This window comes from Vombatus ursinus, unplaced genomic scaffold (genome assembly GCF_900497805.2).
Source record: "Vombatus ursinus unplaced genomic scaffold, bare-nosed wombat genome assembly UNPS02014838.1, whole genome shotgun sequence".
Lineage (NCBI taxonomy): Eukaryota > Metazoa > Chordata > Mammalia > Diprotodontia > Vombatidae > Vombatus > Vombatus ursinus.
The window spans coordinates 722599-745521 of NW_020954616.1; the positions used below are offsets into that span (position 1 = coordinate 722599).

Here is a 22923-nt window from a genome sequence, read left to right on the forward strand (position 1 = left end):
AGTAGTTATTAACGTTAGCCAATGTCAGCTTGGAAGATCAGCAATGTAGTGCCCCAGACATCTGTATGTGACCTTGTGCAGTTTAAGATTTTTAACAATGACTTGGTGTTTTGAGTCACATCTTATAGGAAGAGAGGCACTCTGGTGGAGCTAAAGAAAGCACATTCCACCATGAGGGATGGCCAATGCAAAGGCACAGAGATGGAGTGAGGAGGGGAGGAGGGAAGGGCCAGTTTGGTTGAATCACAAGGAATCCAGGAGACAGAATAATGTCCTTTGAAGATGGAAAAGACAGGTTGGGAGCAGCTTGTAAGAGACTTTAAAAGCTAAAACATTTTATTTGGGTCAACAGAAGCCACTGGTGTTGACTGAGTAGGGGAGGCACAAGATCAGATCTGCACTTAGGGAAAATTACTTGGCTGCTTTGGGTAAGATGGGCATGAGGCAGGGAGAACAACTGAGAGGTCTTAACCAAGGTGGCAGCTTTGTGAGTGGAGAAATGAGGTTAGATGCAAGGGATGTTGTGAAAGTACAAACGACAATGTGGCAACCAGTGGGATAAGTGAGAAATCCAGAATAAATCTGAGACACTGGGAGAATGGTTATATCAACAAAAATAAGTTAGGAAGAATGGAGAGTTTAGGGGAAAAGATAATGAATTCAGTTTTAGATATGGTAAATGTAAGATGTCTCCAGGTCTTCCGGAATGAAATGTCCAGCATCCAAATAGGGTTAAGTGTAAAGTTTTATGCATGAATTGAAAAAAAAAAAAAATCAACTCAAAACTTTTATAGGTGCTCTTGTCCTCACAATAGATCTCACTCTTGTGACATATACAACCAAGCAAAACAAATCAACACATTGGTTGTCTTAATATATTCCTCATTCCACACCTATAGCATACCATCATCTGCCAAGGGATAGAAGTCCTCTGAAGTCATGAAGAGTCAACTTCAAAAGAACAAGATGAATGAAAAAGTGCTAGACAGTAGTTTGTCTGAAAAAGATCTGGGCATTTTTGTGGATCTCAAGCTCCACAAGTATCTACAGTGGTGTGGTAGCCAAGAAAGCTAATGTAAGACTGTGTGGAGACAGAGCTTCCAAGAAGGTGATTCTGGTGCAATCTAGTCCAATAACACCTGGAAATGTAGGCAACATAGGACATCAGAAAGCTGGAGAGAGTGTAGATATTCTTTTTCACTGGAAGAGGTCTTTAAGCAAAGGTTGGTTGGATGACTAGGTATGTTACAGATTTAATTCTTTTTCAAGTATGTGTTGAACTAGATGGAAACTGAGGTCCTTTTCCTCCCTGAAAGTCTGTTTATAATTTTGTGGGATTGGGAGGTTGTATTTTTGGGTCAAATTTATACCCTTTCCACTATGTCCAAATTTTGTCAAGGCTTCTCTTTTCAGGTTTTCAGTTACTTGCTTTATAAGATGAGAAGAGACAAAGGGACAGTGAAGACACCAGGGTTCAACAAACTTATGAAAAAAAGATAAAAGCCCAAGACAAAGAGGAAAACTAAAGTTAGGAAATGGGCCTCTTTGTACATGATGCAAAATCATCAATAATTTTTTGTCTTGTGTAGAGCTGAGAGGCTGGACACCAGGTTTCATATTCTCAGCTCCATTCTTAAGTACATGATCATTATACCAAAGTTGCAGAACTCAGGAACTGTCACTGGAAGCACTTTTTTTTTGGGTCTGTCTGAATTCAGTCTGTCAGAATACCCTCAGCCTTTCTGTCAAAGTATGCTCAGCCTCTATGAGAGAATCCCAGTTAAGTTAAGAAGACACTGTTAAGATTCAGTTAAGATGTCAGAGAGAGACACTGGTTACATAGGCTGAGCTTCAGAGTACGTCTGCATCCTGGATCCAGAGTCTGGTCCTCAGGTTTGTTGGTTTAGAAGCCAAATTTTATCAGGCTCTGGGAACTAACTTGTTCTAACCAAACTCATGACACCCATAAATTAGAATACAATTTACTAATTTATAACAGGAAGGAGACAAAACTGTCCAACCCCCCCCCCCCCATTATCACAAACTTACAGTGTACACTATTTTCTAAAAGGTAAAAGTCCACCTGGGAGACGAAATGATAGGAAGCACAGAACTGGGGAAAAGGGAAAGCAAGCTGTGTTTAAAGGATACTTCTATTAAGTAATAGTCTTGATATCAGCTTAATGAATTGTCCATTCCTATTCCTGGTATATTCATGTCTAGCTAATAGGTACCTTGGATTAAAATCAGCATCTGTTGCCTAGTTGGTGCTAAAGCCAAAATAGCACACTCCTTTTCACATAATTTCATAGTTGGAAGGTCCTGGGTGGGGGGCAGCATCTAGACCAGCTCTGTACCTGAACAAGAATTCACTCTGCAGCATCTCTGGTAAGTGAGCAAAAAGCATCCAGCCTTTGCTTAAAGAGGAAGCAGCTCGGTACAGTGAAAAGAGCACTGACTCTGCAGTCAAAGAAACTTGGATTCAAATCCCATGTCTAAGATTTACTACCTCTGCAACTTTGGGCAAGCCATTTAAACCACTCTAGACTTCAGCTTCCTCATTAGTAAAATGGAGGAGTTGGACCAGATGGCTGAAATCCTTTCTAGCTCTCGATCTATGATCTTATGACCTTTAGAGAGGGGGAATGCACTGCCTCCCTGGGGCAGCACTCTGGAGAGCTCTGTTAGTAAGTTTTTTCCCCATATCCTACGGCAATATGCATGTGCTGCACATCACATTTTAGCTATAACAATAACTTGGCCCAACTAATCCCATCACGGTTTATCTTAATTACATGTTAATTTTACTTCTCCAGATAACATGTATCTAAATCTCAAAATCCATACGTTTACAAATCACCTAAAATAGTTAACCCAGTAGCCTTACGGATGGCAAATCTTATCCTTTTATATTTATCTATGTATATCCTTTTATTAGATTCGATTTGCATTTCTGACAGTACCCAATGGGGTGTATACTTTGTTTGGGTAGCCCAAACACACTCGATGCCTGCGTTTTCCATTTCGACCCCGGTTCTCAGTATTCTGGGTCTCCTCTTCCTCTCGGGCGAGGAATCCTAACAAGGAGATGACACAACTCCTATTCTCCTTCCCATCACGTGGCTCAACCTCATCAGTGGCATTCAGCCCCCGACTCAACCCATAACCCCAGAGGCCTGAACGCAGGAATGGCCTTCCTAAGGCCACAACTCGGAGGATAAACTTTCGGGAGTCTTGCCTCACATCGCTCCACCTCCTAAGCTTTTCCTACCCTCCTCTCCCCCTCCCACACCCCCGCCCCAAGCCCCACTCCCAAATAAACAATCAGACAAACGTGGAAATGGCCGATCTCAGAGGAAGGCTGGATTCGTCCTTCGGAGGTGCTCGGCGGAAATTAGCTCCAGCCCGGAGGACACGCGTCTTCCCCGGGCGCAGGGCCGCCGAAGCCGCTGCTGGCGGGCTGGGGACTGGGCAGCCGCGTGCCTCGCGAGGCGGAGGCTGCACGTTCCGGCCAAGACTTCCCGCTCCGACGTCCTGGCTCCGTGCCTCGCAGTAGGCAGACCGCCGTCTGGGCGCACACCAGGTGATCTGCCAGGCCCCTAGGATACGGAGACTATTTTGGTCAGAGCCGGTGACGGTCCAGCACAAGTTTCGTCCTCCGCCAGTGGAAAGAGCGCCTCAGTCACCGCCTCGGGGCTTTCTGGAGCCCCAACACGCACGCGCTTGACCTCAGGTCTTCCGTTAGCCGCCAGATTACCCCGCCCAGCGCTACTGCAGAGAAGGGTTGGGGGACGGGATCTCGCGCCCTACCCACTCTCCAGGTCTCCTCGGGCGCCTCGTCGCAAACGGGGCCGGAAAGCGCGGCGGCGCAGGCGCAAGCGCAGAGAGTGGCGGCGGCGGCGGCGGCGGCGACAGCGGCGGCGGCGGCGTCGGCGGCGTCGGTGGCGGCGGCTGGCCAGTGTAAGATGGCGGCGGCAGCGGTGGCGGCGGACCAGGCGGCCCGGCCCGGAGCAGCCAGAGCAGCCGCTGGCAGGAGGATGCCCCGAAGCGGGGAGCAGGGCGCTGAGCCTCGCCGGCTCCCGGGCTTGTAACTGCCCCAGCCGGACACCCTCTGACCTGCTCGGTCCGTGTCCCGCTGCGGCCCAGCCTGCCCCCCTCTCCCCGGGCTTGTCCCCCATTCTCCCCTGCGGCCGGTCCTCCTTGTCCCAAGACTGAACCAATTTCCCCTGTGGGGCCCGATTTCCCCCTTTCTCGGCCTGCCCCCGCTTCAGTCCTCCCTGGCCAGCTGCCTTCTCTCCTTGCCGGACACCTCATTTGGGTGACCTTAATTCCCTCTCCTGGGAACTTGGTTCGACCCTCGCCGGCGCCTGGGTCCCTTCGCACAGCCCTGAAATGTGCAGGCCCCAGTGCTGCCTCTCGCAGCAGGGCAAGGGTCAGGGCAGCCTCTGGGAAGCAGCCCCGGGGTTCTGGGCGTCATTACTTCCCTGCTTCTCGAGTCTCAGGTCCCCCCCTTCCACCTCACCCCCAGAACGGTCCTATTTGGACCCCGTTAGTCGGAAAGCATCTGGTGGCTTGAATTTCTCACTCCTATGATATGTTGCTGGAGTCTCCGTGTAAACAAACTGCTCTGGCATTTATCAGCATTCTCTAGGTGACTTCCTCCCTGCACTGAGGTTTTTTGTTATTTGCAGCTTTCTTTGGCTTCCGTGTTTATTGTTGAAAGGATTCTAATTTTCCTTTTTTTTTTTTTAAAGCGAATTTCATGTTCCATTATGGAACTAGTTTCAGACCTGTGGCTGGCCTGGTTCCGTTTTTTTCTGCACCCCTGTGTACTTTTTAGATGTTCAGTGGTCACATAAGATAAATATTTCACTTTTGACCTTAAATAGTTCAGTGTGAGCCAGAACAATATGCTACAAAAAGGGGTGTTTGTATGTTCCAATGTTCCTTAGGTATGACATTTTTGCCATTTAAATTGTAACTTTTCTCAGTCCTTCAGTGAATCTCAGTCCTTCAGTGAGCTATTTTCTCAGGAGTCCAGCCAGGCCTTACTTCAGCCATAAAGTGGGAAGGTGAGTAGGAGTTGTAATCAATTTTTAAATTCCTAGGCTCTGGACATAAATGATTCTATCAGGCCCCGCCTTTATGCTCAGTTGCTGACCATTGTGCTCATAAACATCCTACCAGGTTTTCCCTAAAACATAGGGTGGTGTTCCTGTTTTTTGATCCAACTCTAGTCATTATATTTGACTAACCAGAATTCCTTCTACAGGTTTAATTGGCTGTGGGACTCTTTGTTTTCTGTCCTAAACTGTTGCTGTATTGCTTTCTAACAGTTCCTTTTGTGCCAAAAGTCAATGTATCTTCCTTGTGCTGGTGCATGACTTCCTTCATTTGTTTGGTGTCTGCCCCGCATTTTACGTTGTTAATAGACTGGGAATCAGTCTGCCTTTGAACTGGTTCTGCCACTGAGTCAAGTTAAATCTCTTCCCTTCTTGAGGTCTTGAATTTACCCCTCTAAAGTCAGAAGGGAAGAACACAGCACCTGCTCCTCTCAAAACTAGGGAGAGATAAGAGGATGTCTGTTTGATGCCTAAATTCTTTGTAAACTGTTAAAGTGTTATGTTACTTTGAGCCACTATGATTATTATCCTTTCATTAAAGCCCTCTTCCTTTTCTTTATCCTGGCATGGATGTGACTGGGTTCTGAAAGTTACAGGACTTTAGAGCTCAAACTCTGACAGATCCTACCAAGCAAGAAAAGCTTTGAGTAAAGGCCCGATGATGACCTATTGCCTGAGAACTAGGCTAATCAAATTTTGAGAAGCTTATCATCAAAAATTTGGCTTCCTGAGTTTTTTCATCACAGTTAACTTGTGAAGCCATCGGCTTCCTGTGTCATTGATGATAAGACCTGATAAAACCATGGATCTTTGAGGATTATTACTTAGAGCTTTAGCATTTTGGGAGAACCAGAGTATTTTTGGGTAATAGTCATTGCTTAAAAACAAAAAGGTCTTCCTGGTTAGTCTGGGGAGTTTTTAACGAATGTAGGGATCATGCTGTGTATCCATCAGAACAGTCCATTTTGGTGACTGTGGTGGGTGAAAGGAGAGATAGAAAAATTATAATCTTTGTTTCTTTGGTGCTCTTCAGAGTACTTTGCATTTAAATGTTAAATAATGTCGATGAGGTTTCTGTATGTATCTTTTAACTTTCCTGGAAGTAGAGAGTGATGTGACCTGTCCAGACTACGTGAGCTTTATGGTGGTGAATTTGGACAGTGCAGCTGGTAGATCCCAAAGTGTATATGTATTTGTAATAGGGGAAGAAAAGTGATTTATGAGTTTTATATCTCCTAGAGCAGGGAGTTCTTAAACCTTTTTTGTATAATGGATCCCTTTGGCAAACTGGCAAAGCCTATGGACCTTTTATCATAATGATGTTTTTAAATGCATAAAATAAAACTCAGGATTACAGAAGAAACCAATTATATTGAAATATACTTAGGAAAATACTCAAAAAGCAAGTTCATGGACCCTGGGTTAAAAACCCTTGTCCCAGAGTGTCATGTTGGGAAATACCTAGGATTGCTTGCCTCTGAACATGACAGTGATAGCCAGTGAGCCTTTTAATCTGCCCCTTTATATGCCATTCCAGTAGATCTAAGTAAATTATCCATTAGATAATACTTTTGCTTTCCATAAAAGGTAGAAGTTTTCCTCTGAAATAATATTGTGTTTTTTCTTTAGTTAGCTCTCATGAATTTGCTTTGTGAGTTATTCATGAACACCCAGCACCTCCCCTCCCTTATATGATCTATTAGGGTCCTTTGTGACCTTGGGCAAGTCACTTAACCTCTCAGAGCCTCAGTTTCCTCATCTGTAAAATGAGGGTATTGACTAGATGGCTTGTAAGGGTACTTCCTACTCTTTAAAAAGTAAGATACTAAATCTGTAATCCAACTATTAAGCTGTAAGGGTCAGGCTGAGATTAAATAACGAATATGTGAATGCTTGTGTCTGACTGCATGTCAGAGCTAAATATAAGTGATATTTGAATTGTTTGTTGTTTTGGCCTTCTTCCCTACATTAGTACATATGATCAAAACTTTACTATGTTGTAATTCCTTCTCTTCTTTTCTTCTAGTGCTCCTAAATAGTATTTTCTTCTCTTCCCTAATGGAGAAAGCTTTTTTTTTTTAAAACACAATCCTGATAACAGGTTACGTCTCCCAGAACTAGGTCATGAAATGATGTCATTTCTTTTAGAAGTAAACAGGGGACAGGAGGCCAGTTCTGAGTTTATGGCTTCATCTTCAGAGAACCAGATTGGGCTATCAAGTAGGAGAATAGCACAGGGAGAAGCAAGCTTTCCTGTCTCTTTTCTTGCCTGACCATACCTCAGGAGAGTAGACAGTGGTATTGGAGAAAACTGGGAAAGTTGATAGGACCTGGGATGAAAGCTGTTTGTTTCACACAAGCCACTGTGTGGGATAATAGCTTTCAATAGCCTGGGTCTAATTTCCAGGCTGAGAGGTGAAGACACTCATATCAGACAGAAATGACAGGTTTTTTTTTTTCCCCGATAGACACTTGGATACACTGGGACCTAAAAGAAAGCATTTCTTCTGCATTTAGTGAAAACAAGAAAGCAGTCCTGAATGTTGGGACATCAGAAGCACTTTTTGAAAGGAAACATGCTCTAGAAATCCAACTTGTAGAAGTATCCACTCTTCAGGACTTGGCTTGCACTAAACCCAAGATTTGCAGTTTCATACTCCTGAGGTGCCTTATTACCTCTGTTTCTGTGGTGAATATGTGAATATATATCACTAGATTGTTTCTACTATCCAAATTAGTGATTCTAATTAGAGTATATGAGAAATGCCCAGATAACTATCACCCAGAAAGTTTGATTCAACCCTACTATTGGAGAAATGTGGTATAGTACAGGAGTTAGCAGTTGGCTCCACTCTTATGTGACTCTTAAAATGGGTAGGTTCATCTCTTTGAATAAGTCTGTGTTTTGTGTTGACTCACGTAGTTATTAACTTGCAAATATTACTGAATCCATCTCCATTTCCACCCTCGTGGCTAACTGACTTCAGTGCTCTTGTCCTATACCTTATTTGTCCTATACCTTATTTCCTCTTGATCAGGCTTTTTCTGATTTTCAAGATACTCTAATAACTTTGTACCTGGAATAATGTGTTAATGAGAGCAGGCTATAGAAATCTCTCAGGGCTTAGGACACATTTTCTACAAGGGCTTGTTGAAGACAATTTGATATTTCTGTTAATTTATTATTTTGTCATTGTGGGTATGCTCTTCACTGTAATCTCTCTATAAATTTAGTAGGTAGTCTTTAAGAATTATTACAGCCAAAAAATTCATTACACTGTGGCCAACTTAATGATGAGTCTCTCTGACTTTAACTGCACCGATCCTTGGAACATTAGTCAGTCAGACAAAAAAAAATTTATTAAGTGTCTTCCACGTGTCAGGCACTGTGCTAAGCCCTAAGTATACAAAAAGAGCCAAAAGATAATCCTTGCCCTCAAGGAACTCACAGTCTAATGGGGGAGACCACAAGCATACACATATGCACAAACAAGCTCTATAAAGAAGAAAAACAAAGTAATTAAAAGAAGGAAGTCATTAGAATTAAGTAGGGTTGGGAGAGGCTTCCTGTAAAAGATAGGATTAGATATACAGTTTATTACTCAAATCTTTATAGCTTGGTAGGACCTGCCAGAATGAAACACCTTCGCAGCATAGCCTTTGAGAATCCATGGGTCACCTTCATTTCATGAGGAAGCTTCAGACTTAATGGAGGATTAACTACTAAAGAGACTTAAAAAATAAGAATGTGTATACCAATGTAGATCAAGTTGGTATAAAGTTCCAGTGATGACAGTTAAAAAAAATTCGTATGTAGATTGAATCAGCATCACAAATGTTAGAGGTAGAAGGAACCTTAGAAATGACCTAATGAAATCCCCTTATTTTTCAGGTGAAGAAACTGAGGCCCACAGAAGTGGTCATAGCCAGAACTCAAACCCATTTCTTAAGATTCCAAGTACATCTTTCTTCCCACTATGCTGACAGTTCTTCAGAAAGTATCTTAAGAGCTTTTCCACCCTCGTATAGTGGAAAGAGCCCTGGACTTAGATTCAGAAGACCTAGTTCCCAAGTCTGTCACTTAATTGTGTTACTTTGGTCAAATCACTTGACTTCTTTGAATCTGCTTCCTATGTGAATAATAAAGCCTACGGGGTTGTAAGAATATTAGATATGAGGATGTTATGTCTGTAAAGTGCCATGGAATTATATTATTTTTGGAATAGGAACAGAGAAGTTTGACTTCACTTCCAAAGCTATTTGGTGTAATATTCTTGACACATTGACTATGGTGGTAGAGTCAACTCTTACTTATTTGCAGCAGTTTTACAGATTATCCTTGTTAAGGTAGGGCCTCATCCCTACTCAGCCTTCAGCCAGCTAGGACCTAGGCAACAAAGATACTCAGCCCCAGGCATGGAAAAGAAAGGTTTTGTCTATGTACAATCACATATCACTGGACTTTTTTATATTAGACCCCATAGATCAACGGGGTTTTTTAGATAGACCCTTTAGTGTTATTTTAAAACTGCCCTTCATAAGCATGGTAATTTAGTTGATTGCTTAATCTTGATCTGACTTAGGATACTTTGCTTTCCTATTACAGTCACACGGAAAAAGTCCTCTCTTGGTAACTGATTCAAGTTTTCTCTTCCAGTGGGAGTAAGCAAACACTTCCTAACTTTTTAGAAGCAGTATTGACTCTTAGGAGAATGTTAAAGTAATTGGAGAATGGACAAGTATAGAGTTTTGGCAGTCTTTATGGATGAGAGAATTATATGTATAGCATGTTTCAAATTCTTTAAAATTTTGAGTTGAAAAGTAGTATGGGAACAGAGATTGGCCTTGTGATGTTATTGGTATAGGGAACTCCTTGGTGAAGAAACTCCTACTAATTTAGGTTAGCACCTTATCGTCAACTTAGAGAATTGCTTGGGACATAGAGAGTGACTTTCCCAGGTTTATACATGTCCAAGGCAAGACTTAAACATAGGTTTTCCTGGCTTTGAGGCTAGTTCTCCACCCACACTGCTTTTTCCTACTATTACAATTTTTTAATTTTAATTTTAGAGCCAAAGAATAACAAAGGTGCTTGTCATTAGTTTAGGTAGCTCTGGTTTTGTTTCAACCTGAATCACCAGTGTCCTTTCTGTCCTATCATTTCTCTATTTCCTTATTCCTCTTTACATAGCCAGAAAAGTTGCAGTGGGCCCTGCCTTTGCCAATAGGAGTTTTTCTTATCTTGGTTTAGCTCCCAACCTCCTGCTTGCTGTGTTTGCTGCTGTATTTTTCAGGTGTGTGTTTTGTGACCCTTACTCAAGCGTTAGACTTTGTCCTCTAACATGACAAAGGTAGGAGTGACTTTTCTAGATGTTCTTGGCTTTCATTTTCTTCTTGGTTGTTTTCCTATGAGTTCTACCTTTGGGTGGATGCAGGGCTTTTGCTCTTCATTACCCCTGGGCAATGTTTCTTTGCCTGAGATATATTTGGAAAATTATTGAAAAAAATTATTGCAGCCAATTTGTGCATAGAAACTGGAGTTTCCATCAATTCTTTAACTTCTTAGAGTTCCTTGATAGAAACAAAATGGAAAACTGAGAAGTTATTTGGTCTAGGATCCTTTATATTGAAGTGAGGGAACCTGAGCATCATTATTTTTAAGAGTTTGTAGACCTTCTCACAGGGGCTCCCTCTGCTCCTAGGGTTACAGTGCAGCCTGGCATTCCGTCTGGGACACTGTAGTTAGTATAAGGAACAAAAAGCTGTAACCACATAGGGAGAAGGTTCTGAAAGAAGAGCTGGTGATTTGAACAGAGAGAGGAGGTCCTACATAGAGAAAGGAAAAAACAGGCATCTGGCTTGTGGCTTAGCTGAGGTACTGAGAAAAAACTTAGCTACAAACACACAGACACACATATACGTATAATTTGATTTGACTGTGTGATTGGTACTGAACTCCATTTCTTATTTCATTCTTTAACTCATTTTGGATTAGTAGATAACTCCCTATAGGGGTTCTTACTGGGACACTGCTTTAAGGGCCTTCATCTTGGGTATATTATAGATCTTCAAGAGTCAAAAAAGAACTTGAAGACAACGAAAGAGTGATGTTTATATGGTGGACCCCATGGAGAAAATTTCTTTTCCTCCAATTTCAAGAAAGTATAAGACTTTCCGTGAAAATCACAGCAAAGCTTTCTGGAGATTTTAAGGACAGTTTTGAATCTGGCACCAGGATTTTCTTAGGCTTTGCCTATGTTTAGTGTTGAGTGTAATGCTTGGAGGACTAAGCATCAGAGTAGTACAGCCTACTGTAGGCAACCTAGTATGATACCGATAGGTAGAAATCTAGAAATAGGTCCATATAGTAAAATAGATAAATTGAAAGAGCTGCCTTTTTTTTTTTCCTCTTTAGAACATAAATAATTTATGTGAAGTCTGGAAGAACACATTCAGGATCCCAAACAGCCTGAGAATAAGGTAGGGGTGGGGTGTGGGAATGGTGGAGGAAACCCACCATGAAATTCTTTTAAGTCTCAATGTAGTTTGAATTTTTTTTTTTAAGAAAAATGATTGTCAAAGAATTGTGAACCAACTTATTTAAAAAGAACGATGTATTTTGTATTTAGAGTCAAATTCTGTTTTGTTTTTTTTTTTTTGTTGTTAGAGGAAAAAAGTCCTGTTCCAGACCTGATGCCTGGGATAGTTTCTTGGGGAAATAACCTGTGGGTATCCACTTGGGCCACTGGGGGGTGGTAAAAACCTATCGTTTGGATTGAATCTGAAGTCACATAGTTGATATACTATTGTGGTGTTTATGGTAGAACAGTAAGCTTAGTTCCCCCAGTTCCTTAACAGTTAGAACTCTTTTTTTCTGCCCTTCCACTCCAGCAGGTGATAGGTATAGGTTTTCTTCTCTCTCTAGAACTGTCAATATGAGTTGAAACTTTAGGCTACTATTCTGAACTGAGGGACCACCTCTCTCAATAGAATATTTTTAAATAACATTTGGGTCACCTCATCAGTATTGCTATATAAAGCTTTTATCTTATATAGTAACTATTTACTGTGCTGTTTAGCCTTAGTAACATTCCTTAGAAGTTGTGGTTTTGATTATGATATAGAAAGCAAAGGGATGAGAAGAGTAGATTTTAAATGAATCAGTTCTACTACAAAGCAATAGTTAGGGCTGCAGAAAAGGGAGGACTGGTTGATTCCAGATGGAATGTGGGGTGTATGACAAAAAAGCGAATTTGGACTTTGGTTTTAGATCAGTCACAAACAGCTGTTCAGCCTTCAACAGTATAAGATATCTACCTTCCCAAGAGGATCCAGACACTGGATGGCTTTCAGATTCCTATCTTATTAATAATTGAAGTCTCCTCTTCACTCACCCTTTGATTTTTAGAGCAAATTACAAAGTTTTCTGTCATTCAGATTCTTTTTAAACCACCAGGTAATCAGAATGGGGCAGTGTTGGGCAAGACCGAACTAGGGAATACTGAGAATATTGTAGAACATAGAGATTGGACTGATTTACTAAGTATGTGTGTGTCAGGGCTAGGGGATCAGGGTTGGGGATAGAGTTATCTTAATGATAACATGAAATGCAACATTAATTTCTTGATATTTGTATCTGTTGAAACTAAGGGAAAGATTATCAGGCCAGTTAGTGTGAATCCTAGATCTGAAATTCAATTTAATTCAACAGACATTTGGTGCTTTTTGCTTTTTTACATTTTTTTTTAACTTTTGAGAAAGAGTCTCTTTATCTCACCCAGGCTGTAAGTTCAATGGTCATTTATGGGCCTGATCTCAGTACTTATCGACTTGGACTTTTGGACTTACTCTCTTTTTCTAACCTGGGCCAGTGCACTGTTCAAGCAATAGCCTGGAGGGCAGCCTGTTTGTCCTCCAGGCCTAGGGACTTATCTTATTGGTGCTGGGCTTAGTCCTTCTTCATTTCAGAACTTCTTAGTTCAAGTAATTCACCAGCCTCAGCCTCTCTGACAGCAGGGATTACAACTTTGTACCACCACTTCTGGCAGTTCAACAAGTATTCAAAAGAAATTAGACAATGAACAGATAAGAATAAAAATGGAAAATTCATAGCATTCTTTCTATGCTACTTCACTTAAGTAAGTATTTTGGATATCATTCATCATCACTGACAATAAGGAATGAAGAGCTGGGAGATATTGAGTCTTACTAGGGCTTCTGATTAGACTGAGTGGAGACTTTTATTGAAATAGAAGTTCTCCTGGCTTCCTCATTCCTGATGTGGAGACCTAGCTTCTGACTTTTTTGATCATTGTAACATGCAGGTTACCTTGGTCAACTCCCATTAATCTCTTTGGTCTTATTAGTTTTTAAGTTTTCAGTTGTTGAATTTTACCTGATCCTACCTTAACATGGTTTCTTGTGCAGATCTCTCTTGTTGCTATCAGTACAAGAAAGTAGTCCCTGTGCTTTTGAACAAGAAATGGCTCGATGGCTCTGCACACATGAATCTTCTTACCCTGTACTCTGTTTCTGCCTATGCTTGGATTTAGTTAATGTTTTGTCATATGTTGGTTAATGTTTGAAAACCTTGTTCTATTAAGATATGATGTCAGGGTCACTGGAAATCCTAAAATAGATATTAAAATGGCCTCTGATTTTCTTTTTTCCCTAACAGTTTACTAGTTAATTTTCAATTTGGTGGGGGTTATTTTTAGAACATATCCACAGTAGAGTTAATCTAATTAAACTTCCCAGTTACCTGGAGCATAGAGCTCAGGAGCTCTTCTCAAAGCAGCATGGTTGGCATTAATTGGTATTAATATGGAAGATGTTCAAGGTGAACCTAGATATTGCTGGGAATGGGATAAAAGTTTCAGGAGGGAACAGTGAATTTGGGCAAGTGTGAGTTTTAGCTGGAAATTAGAAACTAGGATTATGTTGCATGGTAGTTCTGTAACAGTTCAGAGTCACAAATACAGCATATTGGCCTGCTTCCAATTCAAGCAATTAGTCTCCCTCTGAACCCTACTGCCTTAGTTGTTAGTTGGTTTTAGGTTTCTTTGTTTTGAAAGGCACTGAGGCCTGGTAGAAAGAGTACTAGAATCAAAAGCCCTGAATTTCATGCCTACATATGACCTTCGTTTAACCTCTCTGGGTCAATTTTATCATCTCTCTAAAGGGAATGTAATACTTCATACTCTTCCATAAAATGGAGATGTAATACAACATATGGTCTGCCACATACTGTTGCTACAAATATCAAAGGAGATAATGGGTACAAAGTGCTTTGTAAATGCTAATGCACTGTGTAAATAAACATACTATCATTTCGTGCCTGAAGTTTGTGTTTCTTTGTGCCTGAGTTATAACTACCTGTTCTAAAGATAAGGTTTGCATTTTTATTGTCTTTCCATAGCACTACTTTTTTTCTCTAGGGCTTTGATCCCAAAAGGAAATTGAGGTGCTGCTGAAAGGCTCAAGTTTACACATTCCCTGGTGGAACTTGAAATTGGGGCTTTTAATGCCCAATCCAGTGCTAATTCTGCCAAACTCTAGTGCCTGAAAAGCAACTGCTGGAGACTACATAATCAATTCTTCCCATTATTGGGTGGTCTTGACCTTTAGATGTTCCCAGACAGTAAGTCTTCAAATTATCCAACTATCTAGTTAGCAAATGTTAAATCGTTCACTGGATTCTCTCTTGCTCTCCTCCTTTTCCCCAACTTTGCCTTCAGCAGTTAATTCTATCAATATTTTTTATCAAGGATCTCTTCCTACAAAGGACCTGAACTGACTTACTTAAAACAAGTCTAGCTTTATAACCACATAAACAATATTTATCATTGAGTATGAAATTGGACTTTTGACACTCCCTTGCCATCCAAGCCAGTATGACCCTAGAGGAATAGTAATGAGAATTGGGAAAACAACTGAATCACAGAAATTCAGAGTTAGAAGGAACATTAGTTGCTTTCTAGTCCAATCTTTACCTTAGGAAGAATCCCTTCTTCTGATTCAACTCATTCATGCCTTTGCATAAAGACCTCCAGTGAGGGGATACTACTACTAGAGCAGGCCACTCTACTTTGGCAAAGTACAAGAGTTAGGAAGTTTTTCATTATACAGAACCTAAACTTGCCTTATTTTAGCTATTACATGTTGATTCTGATTCTGTCCTTTGGAGCTAGGCAGAACAAGTCTAATCTTTCCACATGACAGCCCTTATTATACTTTAAAGACAACTGTGGGTTGGGTTGAGGTACCAGCAGAACTTTTAGACTGCCACTTGTCTTTTCTTACTCCAGGCTATTCTTTACATAGCCACCAAAGTGATTTTCCTTCAGTTCAGGTCTTCTTATGTCATTTTCTAGCTAATTAAACTCCAGTAACTTTCTATTGCCTCTAGAAAAAATATAACTTCTTCTGTTTGGTCATTTATACCCCTTCATAACCTGGCACCAACTTATCTTTCTAGCCTTCTATATTATACCACTTCTTACATGCTACAGTCCAGCTAAATGGGCCTTCTTGCTCTTACTTACCCATGACATTCTATCTCCTATCTCTGTGCCTTTGCACTCGTTTTCTTCTGTGCCTGAAATGTACTCTCACTTCTTAGAATCCTTTATTTCTTTTAAGACTCAGTCAGGAGCCATTTCCTGCATAATGCTTTTCCTGATTTCCTCCAGCAGCTAGTGCCCTCCTTCCTCAAACTGTCTTATATTTATTTTGTGTATGTTCTGTATATATTTATAGATGTCAGGCAGTATAGTAGATAGAGAGGAGGCTGGCCTCAGTGCCAGGTTGAGGACCTGGTTCAAATTCTACCTCTGACCCATTCTAGCTGTGTGATTCTGAATAAGTCACTGAACCTCTCATTGTTCTAGGCAACTCTTTTTTTTTTAAGGCAATTGGGGTTAAGTGACTTGCCTAGGATCACACAGTAAGTGTCAAATGTTTGGTCTGAGGACAGATTTGAACTTGGGTCCTCCTGACTTCAGGTTCGGTGCTCTATCCACTGCGCCACCTAGCTGCCCCCCTAGGCAACTCTTAAGACTATAAATTGGACAACCTGCATTGGGAGAGGAACTTTGCTGGGAGCTCGCTCTATCAGTGAAATCATCCATCTAGTCCCTATTCTTGTCTCCTCTGATAGAATGTATATTTGAGCGCTGAGACTGTCTCATTTTAATCTTTGTATCTCTAGTGTCTTAAGGGCCTGGTGCATCATTGGTGTTTATAGAATGGTTGTAGAGTAATTGAAATGTCCTGGAGGCAGGTGGAGATACAAGTTAGACATTTAGTATTCATCTGTATAGAGGAGATAATTAGAATATTGGGAGTTAATGAGATTTCCTAGGATCAGAGTACAGAAAAGAGAAAGTTAAGAATCTTGCAGAATGCCAACATTAAGGGATTAGGAAGAGGTTGAGGAGCTAATAATAGTGGAGAAAGAGAAGGGAGTTAGAGTACCAGAAAAGTGTGATGTCTTGGGAGACAAGAGTATTCAGGAGAGGGGGGTAAATTGTATTAAATGCTGCAGGGGGGTCAAGGAGGGCAAAGACTTAGAAGAAGCCATTGGACTTGACAGGCAGTCATAAAGGCTATTTATCCATTATCATCATTCTTTACTTTTAATTGATCTGCCAGTATTGCATCCACATGATTTTTTTGTGTGAGCAAGAAGGATCTGAAGTTCAGTCCTCTCAGGGGTGCTAAGTGGGATCTGATCTTAGGGCTTCATTTGTTTCTTTTCAGAGACTGTAGTGGGTTGGTGTGATATAGAAATACAGGAGACTATGCACAATTCTGACTTAATAGGTTGGAGATGTAGAGGAGATTCTGCATAGGTATGAGTTGGACTTAGATGACCTTTTAGGTCACTTCCAACCCCAAGTTTATTTGGAAACTGATAGGTATTGTAGAATATGAGTTTTAATTGCCAGTTTTACTTTCAGTTCTCCATGTCAGCTTAAGCAAACATCTTTCTGTTTCATAGCTCAGTTTTGCATCTTCCAAAATGGGGTATTCTCTCCCTACTTTTTTGGACTATTTTATCTGATGAAAGTAGCAGTAAAACCCTGAGTATGGAGGAAGGATGCTGCACAACATTAAACAGGACTATTGGGCTGGGAAGCACGTGCAGTGTCAAGGACATTTGGAAAAAGTACAGCCATGGAAGAGAGCGGAAGAAATCAGATCACATTGGAAAACACTCTCCTGTTCTCTCTGTATGGTATTTTTCCTTCTATGCCTCTAGAAATCTGATTTCTTTTGACATTGCTTCAATAGACAGACTTCAGGTATCCTTCTTTCAAATTCAACATCTGTCTTGTCATTGCATATTTTTTCTCTCCCCAACTATCAGTAATGTTTGGGCAGCTGTCTCTTGGAAAACACTTTGGGAAGCTACTTAGAAGAATGGGGGTGGGGATGATGGTAAAGATGGGACTGCTTCTAGGATGATTGTGATGGGAATGAAAGGGCTGTTGAAAGATCACAGGCCACTGTGCCTGGGGACAGGGACCAGGGTCATAATCACACTTTGTTTTTCTCCACTGCCTTTTGTCTAAGGCACTGAAAGGGCTTTTTTACAATTCTGATCTGAACATGTAGTATTCTCTGCTTTTTATGGATCTTTTGGGAGGTGGGAATGCGGCCCAGAGAACAAGAGGCTGGTGCCTAAAGTTGCAGTGATATAAAAGAAAAAAAAATCCAGTTATCTTTTACTCCTAGGTAGACCAAGATTAGGGATTGTTGCTTTAATAAAAAAGTATAGCTGCTGTCATACAAAATGGGCTAAGAAAAAGGGATTAGAGGAGAGGATTTGTAGAAATATTGGCCATTGTTATTCAAAAACTTACTTTTTCTTTCTTTACTTTCTGTTTCATTACTTTAATTAGAGCCCCAGAGAAATGGTTATGGTTATCCTTTCACACTCTGATCTGGAAGTCAGGAGCTCTGAGGTTCTAATTCCAGCTCTGATTCTCCTCTTACCCAAGTCTCTATCACTTATCAACTAATAGCTTACTGTTTGTAATGGGCTAGGAACCAGCCATTTGAGTAGAATATAAAGAGGCTTCTACCTAGAAAAACCTGAATTGCTTCATGTATAAAATGAGTTTCCAAATCTAACTTTGACTCCCATACATGAACATGAGAGTTTTCCCAAGTCTTGTGGTTATGTTTGACTAGTTTTTATGACAAATAATTCTTAGAGTCTAGAGGTAAATGCAGAAGCCAGCATTTTTCATTAACTTAGGGCTCTCTGTTGGCACTACCTGTCATTTGCTATTTGTCCACCATTCCAGATTCTATTTCAGTTTTCTTTTCCCCCATTTCAAAGACATGAGCAGTTACTCAGTGAGCAAGGCAAAGAAATGGTGGTTAGCCCCACCAAAGATCTGTTCCTTTTCTGGGTTTAGACCAAAAAAGCCTAGGCTGTGTATTTTGTCTGAGAAGCCTTGTTAAGTAAACCAAAAAAAAAAAAATTTTTTTTTCTGAATATGACAAAGATTGTTGTACCTCCTTGATTCTCTTCTGTCCTCCCTAGGGTTGATTGTTTCCTAATTGTTGCATTTTCTTCTCCTAAGTCCAGGCTGGCTACAACAAATACAACTCAAGATGTCTGGTAAAGGGAGCAGCACAGATGGCAAAACAGACCTTGCGAATGGTAAGGTGCCAAGGAAGAAGAAAAATGTTCTTTACTGTCACTGGGGCTTTGTGGACAGTTATTGGAAGAATTTAAATTCACCCTAGAGGTGTCTTACTTCCCTTGAATAGTAGAGTGAAGATCATTTTTCCTTAAAGTGAACTGACCTCAAGTTGTTTTGAATACAGGAAACAAGAACTTTACTTTCTATTTACTCTTCAACTCTTATCTGAGTATCTCAGAAAGTGTTGAGAACATAAAAACTTCTCTGAGAGGCCAAAGGACTTATTTCTGGACTCCTGAAAAGTTGTGAGAGAATATGGGAACAGGTAAACTTAGATGATGAAGTTAAAAAAGTACTAGAATATGCCTTCAATGATGGGAACTAGGGGATCTTTGTTGGGAGGTTGGGGATTGCTAATGTTTACACTGGGGAATTCTTTTTCATCCCAGAGCACAAACCACCCAGGGAGATTAAATGGAGATGAAGTTACAAACCTAGGCAATGGAAACAAGATTTCTTTTTTCAAGGTCAGTGCCACCAGTTTGTAAAGCACTGGGCACCAGGCAAAGTTGACAACAGAACACCATAAAATTCTAATGCCTGTGGCACTGCTTAGGTCCATACGCTGCAGATGATCAGAATAGACTCTTGCTGACAAGTTTGTGGTAGCTGTCTGGTCAGGCCTAGTAGACTTGTCTAGAAAAAACTTCTTCAGATGGAGGAAACAGAGATTCCAACATGTCTCATACCTTACAGTTCAAGTATACTGGCCAAATTCCAGTTCCTTTGCTTTGCATAAAGGGAGTGAAGTGTAAGTTAAAGAAGGGTGTCTGTGGCTGACTTTGGTTCTACTTCTTGATCCTTTGAGCCATTTTTCTGCTTCCATTTAACTTCTGTAAGAGAAGGTAGGTGAGATTTTCTGACTAGACTTGAGTATTGTGAGGTTTGAGGTTGCAGAGAAGTTTGAAGCTGTAGTACATTATGGCAGTCGATTCATGTTGAATTGTTAGATTACTGAGGGCCTCAACCAGGAGATGTTGGGGCTCCAATGGAATTCAGATTTGTGTCTGAATTTTTATTAATCATTACAATGACAGGGTGCAAAAGGTTTTGCAATTTTGTTTGGCAAACATTTATTTGCCAAATAATAAACAAATTTATTTATTTTATTCTGTGTCAACCTGTTAGGATATTCTTGTCCACTTCCACCGTCAGCCATATTTACCATTGAAAGGAACTGAATTGTTAACTACAGAGCACACTGGTCCCTCCTAAGTAATTTTTTGATTTTACTCTACCCTCTGGTCCAAATCCCTTAAGACATTATTAGTAAGGTGGGATCTCACACCAGTTTCAAGTTCTTGGTCCAGATTGGGGGGTTGTTCTGAAAAATTTTGCCATTCTTGGCAACTTTTGGTTGTGATTATGTGATTCTGGGGGCCAGACCTGCAACCAAGTGAAAGCAGGCTATGACCTGTACATGAAGCTCTCTTCGTGCCTTCAGGGATGAACTTAAGCCCATTCCTGTCCTCATCTGTCTTTCCTTCTCTCTGTTTTCTTCCCATTTGGGCCTTAGGTTAGGAGTTGTAGAGGTATTGGTATTTTGCATACTATCCAAGTACTGATTGGAATAAGATGGGCTCATGCAGTATCTATTTCCTGGAAATTTGATCTACCAATGTGACCCAGTTATTTCATTATTCCCAACATGGCAGTCTCAGTGGAAGTATAGTGAACTAAGAAATACAAGTACTAACAGAATTAGAGAATGCATACTTTCCCCCACTCATCTTTATTGCTTGCTCCTGTGTTATGCCCATGTAAGTCAGATTACTTGTTGGGATTTCTTTCCAATAAAGAGGGGGATGGTGGAAGAAGATAAAAAATATCCTAACAGGAGATAGGGAAATGTAGGAAATAGAAGATGGTGGTGATTTCCTTAATTAGGAGCTAGTACAACTCCCTCTTTGGCAATCAGGAGACTTCAATTGAGCAGTTCTCTTCCCTTACGAGAGGAATGGTTAAACCAGTTCTTGCAAAAGAGAGCTGCTTTGTCATGCTTAAGACTTTGTATGAGGATATTTTTTATTGTCTTCCTTCATTAGTGATGTGCCAGGTAGAGCTAAACAATACCCATGCAGTAGGACCCTGAGGAGATGTGCCAAGTACTCCCCAAGATTCTTGGCCAGCATTTATGCACCCATCTAGGTCAGAGTGCTTATGGTGTGGGCCCAGCTGTGTGGCATAAGGAGGAGTGTTGGATTTAGAATCGACATGTCTGAACTCAGGTGTGGTTTCTGTCACTTATTCTCTCTTGAGCCCTCCACTTAACCTCTCAGTCCAAGTGGTCATGATGAAATTCAAACCAGCCTCACAGGGTTGAAGTCATTCTTTAAGAAATTGCTGTTTTGGGTTTTTTTTGGGCGAGGCAATGAGGTTAAGTGACTTGCCCAGGGTCACACAGCTAGTAAGTGTCAGTTTGGTCTGAGACCAGATTTGAATTCAGGTCCTCTATCTACTACGCCACCTAGCTGCCCCTGGAAATTACTGTTCTTAAGCTCATGGGATGAGAGTGCCAAACTAGGTTCCTGAGCCCATTGTTAGGATTTCCTAAACTGAAGCTGTGGCCCCTGTTGACTCCTTACATGATATCTTTTCTACTCCCCCCTCTCCCACATAGGAAGCTTATCCAGCAGTCCAGAGGAAATGTCTGGGACAGAAGAGGGGAGAGAAACATCCTCAGGCATTGAGGTCGAGGCTTCAGACCTAAGCCTGAGCCTAACCGGGGATGATGGGGGTGGCCCCAACCGCACCAGCACCGAAAGCCGAGGCACAGACACAGAGAGCTCAGGTGAAGACAAGGACTCTGATAGCATGGAGGACACTGGCCACTACTCCATTAATGATGAAAACCGGGTCCATGACCGCTCAGAGGAGGAGGAGGAGGAGGAAGAAGAGGAGGAGGAAGAAGAGCAGCCCCGGCGCCGGGTTCAGCGCAAACGGGCCAATCGTGAACACGACTCATCAGATGATGAACGAGCCCTTGAGGACTGGGTGGCCTCAGAGACATCAGCTCTGCCCCGGCCCCGCTGGCAGGCCCTCCCAGCCCTGAGAGAGAGGGAGCTGGGCTCAAGTGCTCGTTTTGTGTATGAAGCTTGTGGAGCACGAGTCTTTGTGCAGCGCTTCCGCCTGCAACATGGGCTAGAGGGCCACACTGGTTGTGTCAACACCCTGCACTTTAACCAGCGTGGCACCTGGCTGGCCAGTGGCAGCGATGACCTCAAGGTGGTGGTGTGGGATTGGGTTCGGAGGCGACCTGTGTTGGATTTTGAAAGTGGCCACAAAAGCAATGTCTTCCAGGTGAGTCGGGAACATTATGATAGTAGCATCAGAGAAAGAAATAGTATATGATTGTCCAGGTCAGTTGGAAATTAAAGCCAAAGCTTTTACTTACTATCTTCCTGTCTGTAGTGGGGTTTAGAATTAGGGCTTCCTAGGTCCTGCATCTGATTCTTTGGTAAGATGAAGATGGTTCTAATATAGCAAAAGTTTTGGAATTCCTGTGTTCTAGCTACAGAGTGATCTTGTGAGGAAACTCCCCTCTATTTTCCCTGTATCTGGTAAGAATGGGAGAACTCGTATACAGTGTGCTTGGAATTCATAATGAACACATTAAATATACTTAGATCCCCAGAATAATTTACCCACTATCCCCAAAATACATGAGTGGTGTTACTTTCCCCAAGCATTATCTTCCTTGCCTAACCACTCCCCTTCCAGGTAGTTTCTCCTTGGAAATTTGTTTGATTTATTTCTAGAATCAAGAAAAGGATTTAGGTTTTTCCTCTTTCCTTGCTGTATTTCTTAATTCTCTCACACCCTATTTTCTCCTTTATTCCTACCATGAATCTGTTCCTCAGTTTACTTAAGCACTTTTATCATTATATAATAATCCAGCACCCTGGAAGCCCCCACTCTCCCCATCTTCCTTTGCCTTTATCCTAAACTGTAAAAAGAAGTAATTTTGTAATAACCAGCAGTATAAGGAGGAGAGCTTAGCTCTCAGTCTCTAGGTTGATGCAGTTCATTCACCTACTGAATAAAAAAAGACTCTGCTAGGGCCATTGTCATGACTTGTCCCA

The 22923-nt window shown here is 41.4% G+C and overlaps 1 protein-coding gene across 6 annotated transcripts in view; it reads left to right on the forward strand.

Annotated features, from left to right (window-relative positions):
• The first annotated feature begins 3931 nt into the window (after positions 1-3931).
• DCAF8 (DDB1 and CUL4 associated factor 8) overlaps positions 3932-22923 on the forward strand; it is a 49808-nt gene continuing 30816 nt past the window's right edge. Inside the window, exons 1-5 of one of the 6 annotated variants that reach the window (XM_027840047.1) lie at positions 3932-3960; positions 4992-5072; positions 11539-11603; positions 18719-18798; positions 21462-22141. In XM_027840047.1, coding sequence (XP_027695848.1) covers positions 18750-18798; positions 21462-22141 — 729 coding nt within the window. In that variant the 5' untranslated portion in view covers positions 3932-3960; positions 4992-5072; positions 11539-11603; positions 18719-18749. Of the gene's footprint in view, positions 3961-4020; positions 4124-4991; positions 5073-11538; positions 11604-18718; positions 18799-21461; positions 22142-22923 lie in introns of those variants that run through there. The other 5 variants (XM_027840046.1, XM_027840048.1, XM_027840051.1 and 2 more) reach the window with 5 other exon arrangements.